The 5,982-nt window shown below is 52.1% G+C and overlaps 1 protein-coding gene across 2 annotated transcripts in view; it reads left to right on the top strand.

Moving 5' to 3' along the window:
• The window catches only part of PTPRN2 (protein tyrosine phosphatase receptor type N2), a 984,778-nt gene that overhangs the window by 977,382 nt on the left and 1,414 nt on the right, over positions 1 to 5,982 (top strand). For both annotated transcript variants that reach the window (XM_023225377.1, XM_023225378.1), the window contains one exon: positions 2,496 to 2,569. In XM_023225377.1, the coding sequence (XP_023081145.1) occupies positions 2,496 to 2,569 (74 nt within the window). The remainder of the gene's footprint in view (positions 1 to 2,495; positions 2,570 to 5,982) is intronic.

The following is a 5,982-nucleotide window of genomic DNA, read 5'->3' as shown; positions in this document are numbered from 1 at the left end:
GTGGGGTGTGTGCTGGCTGTGGGGTGTGTGCTGGCTGTGGGGTGCACAGTGTCTGTGGGGTGCATGGTGGCCAGTGGTCTTCCTTTGTGTGTGCCCCATCTGCGGTCTCTGTTTAGCTTGAGCCTTTATACCAACTTGAGATGCTTGAAAGATGCTGTGAATTGCACCTTATTTATCCTTCTGCCTATAGTTGTGGTATCTTTCACATTTAAATTGCAGCAAAGTTCTGGGGACAATGTGTCCAGAAGCCACAGCTCCTACCAGAGGTACAGTCACGGTGCAACAGACGATGTGGGCGTTTCTGAGGAGTTTTTTTGGCTGAAGCACGAACGTTCGTACCATGGCGCTGAGACTCACCTCACGCTCTCCATGCAGGGACTTGACTTTCATAAGACCAGCTTGTCTCAGAGAGGCCAGTCCCCCTGCATCGTTTCTGCCGTGATTCTGCTATGTGGGCACAACTGCCGGAGTGCCCGTGAGAGGAGGAGGAGAGGAAGTGGCATCCTCAGCCGCCACAGTCACAGCTGCAGGAGGGTCCTTCGGCTTCCTCCCTTCCTCTCCACCATTTAACAAACTCACCCGTTCGTGTCAGGCTGTTTTAAATGTATGGATTTCTTTTAAAACAAGATTGTATTTACTGTGGCCTTGTGGACTTTTGAGGCCTTTGGAGACCCAAAGAGGAGCAATTAAAGAAACCTGTGCACCTGACCTCACCTTCCACCCGCATGAGCTGCCAGCTAGTTCCCTGGTGGCTGAGCTCACAGGGGCTGCCCCAACAGAGAGGCTCCTTCCTGCCTGCAGAGGCTCTGGCTTAAAAGGTGGTGGCCCTCCTGGTGTTCCCTGCCCAGGAGAATGGGGTCCTTTAGCGAGAGGATGGGAGCTGGAGGGACAGCCAGCTTAGCCCCGACAGTGGCTCCCATCACCACAAGCCCTGTTCCTGCTGGGGGATGCAGTGTCTCCACCTTCTGTGTTCAAGGGTGGGGAGACCCTCCAGCCAGGCAGGGCAGGTGGGGTGGTCATCTCGCGCCGGGCCTCCCTGGTGGAGCCACTGCAGGGCTGTCCTGATGGCCAGATTCTCCGCACCACCTGCTCTGTTCTCCCTTCATGCAAACATGACATTTGGTTCCAACGTGTGTCCTCCCCAGCCTCCCTGTCACCCCTGCTTTTCCCTCCTGGCTGCCTGCGGCTCTGAAGCAGGCCCTGTGACTTGGAGGTGCTTTGCAGGCACCCACTACCCTGCTGGGATGATCCTGGAGCCCGAGCCCACACTGGCTTTTCAGTTGCCACCCTATGAAGCTGCAGAACCACAGGGAAAGGAAATTGAGGAACCTTAGGAATTTTAAACCTGCTCTCCTGATTCGCTGGGTGAGGAGCGTGGTGTGCACTCAGGTTACGGCCAGAGAGAAAGGCCCAGGGCCCACCTGACTCTGGGCCACCTGGGCCTCCTCAGGTCATTGGCCAGCACTGTCCTGCCCACGGTAGTCAGGGTTCCAATGACTGCGGCTTCCTTCTCTCTGTGGCTTGGACACACCGTTGGCCATGTCTCCATTTCCTCATCTGCGACTGGGGTGACCACAGTTCTCAGTTCACCGTGTTCGGTAGAGGGGACATGGTAGAGGGGACATGAAGTGCCTGGCACCCATGTGGGTTTCCCTGTGGGATTCTGACCCACTTCAGAGGTGCCCCCTGCTCCTCATCCCACACCTCTCCGTGTTTCTCATCCTGGTGGCTGTGTCCAGTCTCCTTCTCTCACCTGCAACGCGCTGGAGAGATCGGGACCCTGTCTTGCTCATTATCTGTCTACTAAAGAACCTAGCAAAATGGAAAAACAAGAATATGTGCTGAATTAATTATTAGTGTAAAATTTAAAACTTAAATAGCATGATTTGAATGCAGCCAGCAACACCTGCCGTGAGATCGGTGCTGTCTACAGGAGTATGGAGCTTTCGGTGAACTGCCGAGCTGGGAGTAACCATGGGCTACCTTTACTCAGTCCCAAAACGTGGAACATTAAGAGTTTAAAAAGCAGGAAACTCCACAGTTAAAAGCCAATATTAAGGTTAAGTCCATTAATCTAAATTAATCTGATTTTTTATTTCTTTAAATGAAAAAGTAATCCTATGAATCAAAGGTAAAGTTTATATGTGGTTCCGTATGATTTACTACATTCCCTGAAGTGTCAAACAAAAAAAAAAAAAAGAAAACCAGCTTTGGTTTCTGATGGCGACGGCCTGCTGTTGGTAAGTATCTGTATGAGCATCTTATAACAATTTTTCAGCCCAGCTTTCTGGAATTAATGCTAATGAAAGCTGCCCCTGCCTTCGTCTTCTATATGAACACTGAAATTGCAGCCGCCTGCCAGCCTGCTGAGGGATGAGTGTAATAATTTTCAATTGGCCTCTCAGCCCAGAGGGAACGTGGCTAGCAGGAGATTGACAGATGTGGCATGGATTATCTTGTGCTCTGAACTCAGACCAATTTGTGGTTTGTTGCAGGTGCTAAAGAGATTGATATCGCAGCAACCCTGGAGCACTTGAGGGACCAGAGACCCGGCATGGTCCAGACGAAGGTACTGTCAGTCTCTCCTCCAGGACATAGACCCATTAAAGGTGCCTCTCTGTGGCCATGTTCCTGAGAGGAGCACGGGGAGGGCCTGGTTTAATGTGAGCCACACACCAATTGCTCTGCTCTGGCCGGCCTCGTCCACACCGGTCCTGCGTGGGTGGGGGCACATCTGGGCCCCCAGAGGTCCACTGACGATTCCTGCAACACCTCCAGATGCAGCCACATCTCAAGTCGTAGGAACTCGATTCACCGGCTCTTTCCATTCACTAGATTTGGGGGTGGGGGGAGAATGCTGTATTTTTGTAGAAACAGGTTGACGATAAATCCCAGAGCCCTCCGGAAGATGTTCTGAGCTCACTGAGTGCTGCCTGGCCGCTCGGGGGCCTGTACTTTGTGAAGGACCCAGGGCACAGCATCCTGGAGCACCCAGAATCGCTCACACTTGCTGAAGAGGCCCAGTTTGCAGCAACAAGGGTCAACACAAAAAAATTCTGGTGAGCTTTGGCTCAACAAGAACTGGACGTGAGGTTGATGTGTGCCTGGCTTCTCGCCCTGAGGCTGGGCTTGGCATGCCTTTGGCCTCTCTGCTCCTCCGTTTCATTTTGCCCTCTCTGTGCAACTGGTAGCACCATCACGTGATTTTGTGAAAGTTCTTTGTAAGTCTTGGGACAGTATATTTTCTTTGGTTTTTTTTGTTGTTGTTGTTTTGGGTTTTTTTGTTTGTTGGTTTTATTTTTTGAGATGGAGTCTTGCTCTGTCACCCACACTGGAGTGCAGTGGTGAAATCTCAGCCCACTGCAACCTCCGCCTCGCAGGTTCAAGTGATTCTCCTGCCTCAGCCTCCAGAGGAAAAAAAAAACTCAGAAATAATCCACCAACCCTCCACCTAGTGTCTCCAAATATGAACACCTCACGTAACCACAGTGCAGTGACCAAACCCAGGAAGTCAGCATCAAAACAAACCACTGACTGACCGATAGTCCCAGCCCGATGCCCTCCGTGCCCCACCAGGGAACTTCCCCTGGAGCAGGACATGCCCGGGGCGGCCATGCGAGGGGCTCATGGCTCCTCTGCTCTCCGGGACGCTTCACGGCCATGAGGTCTTGTAGAGCGCCAGCAGCCTTGCTCTGTCTTTGTGGAACGTCTCTTGTCTAGGTGTGTCCCACGTCCCCTGTGGTCCGGGCGGGGCGGGGGTGGTAGCAGGAATGTCCCTCACGAGGAACCCTAACCCTAACCCTAACCCACTGAGGCGTGTGTCTGGAGGTTTCTGCGTGGCTGGGTGATGATTTTTCCCTGTGTGGTTACTCAGTGTCTCTCGGGGAGAAGCTGGGACTGTGCGCACGTCTGTCTTTCCTTCTGCTTGTTCACCACAGCACTCGGCACGTATTGTGAGGCTGTTGAGAGAGGAAGTGACACGGGACAGCTGCTGTTCTAGCAGCAACAGTGGTCAAAACAAAAAAGTTCGGGTGAGCTTTGTCCCAACAAGAACTGGACGTGAGGTTGATGTGTGTCTGGCCTCGGTACCAAGGAGTTCCCAGGTTTCATGCCATGGAAGCGTCCATCTTGCCTCACTGACCATCCTCCGGGCCTGGCTGCCTGGCAGCAGAAGAGGTGGCCTTGTGAGGGCGGGCACGTACCACCTTCTGGCTGGCCCTGAATCCCGGGAGCTTCAGGTGGCTCTGAACTGGACAGAGGAGGCCATGGAGGCTGGGAGAACGGGGCACGCATAAGCAGGAATGGACAGCGAGCGCCACCTCAGGCAGGTGTGATCGTGACTCCACACCGAGGCCCACTCTGGGATAAGTCCCAGGAAATCTAAATTCAAATTAGTTTCCTCCCCACGCCTCTGCCTGCCTCTCAGGCAGCCTCCTCCCCTCCGGACGGGTGAGTTTGCCCAGAACACACACTGGTTTTAGGATGGGTCTGGGCAAAATCATCTCAAGGGGATATCTTCTTGCCAAAAGTGAAAAAACATTGCAAAGAGCAAAGCCTCCCAGCCTCCGTTGTGTGTATCCTGTTTGCCAAAACGAGCCCTTCCTGGCACACAGATGACTGAGGCGTGCAAGGTAGTCCCAACACCCTTCATGAAGTGAGGTGCTTCGGGACTCATCAGAGAAAGAGAAAGCCACAGTCACAATCATTACATGCCAGGTATTCCATTCTACTCTATTTTTAAATGGCAAGATGACAGCAAAGACCTGGGACCAACCCAAATGCCCATCAGTGATAGACTGGATAAAGAAAATGTGGTGCGTATACACTGTGGAATAATATGCAGCCATAAAAAGGAACGAGATCATGCCCTTTGCAGGGACATGGATGGGGCTGGAGGCCATTATCCTCAGCCAACTAATGCAGGAACAGAAAACCAAACACCGCCTGTTCTCACTTGTAAATGAGAGCTGAACAATGAGAACACATGGACACTGGGAAGAGAACAGCACACACTGGGGCCTGTCAATGGGGAAGGGAGAGGGAGAGCATCAGGATCAATAGCTAATGCATACAGAGCCTAATTCCTCGGTGATGGGTGATGGGGGGCAGCAAACCACCATGGCACACACTTACCGATGGAACAAACCTGCCTGCCCTGCACGTGGATCCCAGAACTTCAATAGAAAATAAATAAATAAATGGCAAGATGATGACACATATGCACTCTTGCCCTGTTGCCCAGATCACTTGGTGACCCGAAGCTCCGTTTTCTGCACTCCAGATTACAAAGTCAGCTTCCTAGCTGCTTCCTTCTTGGACTGGGCGTCCCGAGGAGTTCCCCCTCTTCCTTAAGGTTTGTGTTCAGGAGCCATCTTGGAGCATGCACATAAATTCAGCTCCTGGAATTTCAAGGCATAAGGAAATGGGAACCACGCGAAAGTCACTGTCAACCCATGACTGCGCTGCCCAACATCGTCCCGAGACTGAACTTCCCCTAGAAGTTCAATTTCACAAAGATAGAAAAATAATTTGGGCACAGTGCTGCTGTCCGGTCTGAATGCTGCTGTCCAGTCTGAATGCTTTTCTTCCACGAAGCCAAGAGGAGGCGTCTGCAGCTCCTTTGAATGGAGGAAGTCACGTTGCTTCGTTTGGAACTGAAGACAAGGAAGGAATGAGCCGTTGATATGAGCACCCGGAGACCAGGATGACCAAGGCCCCAACAGCAAAACACCATTGTTGCAGTAAAAAAGAACCTTGGGAGAGCTGTTTCCTCCCTGGAATTTGAGTCGAATAGAAAATATTTCACTCAGTCCCTGACCACAAACTCTGTCATCTTAGAAAAAAAGTCCAGGCACCCAGAGGCTGAACCGCAGCTCAGGATTTGACACCACATGAGCTGCCAGAGGCGACACACTCAGCCACACACACCGTGCAAACCCACACACCTGCACACACCCATGCATACAACCACACACACCTACA

Source organism: Piliocolobus tephrosceles, chromosome 8 (genome assembly GCF_002776525.5).
Source record: "Piliocolobus tephrosceles isolate RC106 chromosome 8, ASM277652v3, whole genome shotgun sequence".
Taxonomy (NCBI): Eukaryota; Metazoa; Chordata; class Mammalia; order Primates; family Cercopithecidae; genus Piliocolobus; species Piliocolobus tephrosceles.
Note: the sequence above shows the minus strand (reverse complement) of the source record. Positions and strands in the feature narration are given on the sequence as shown.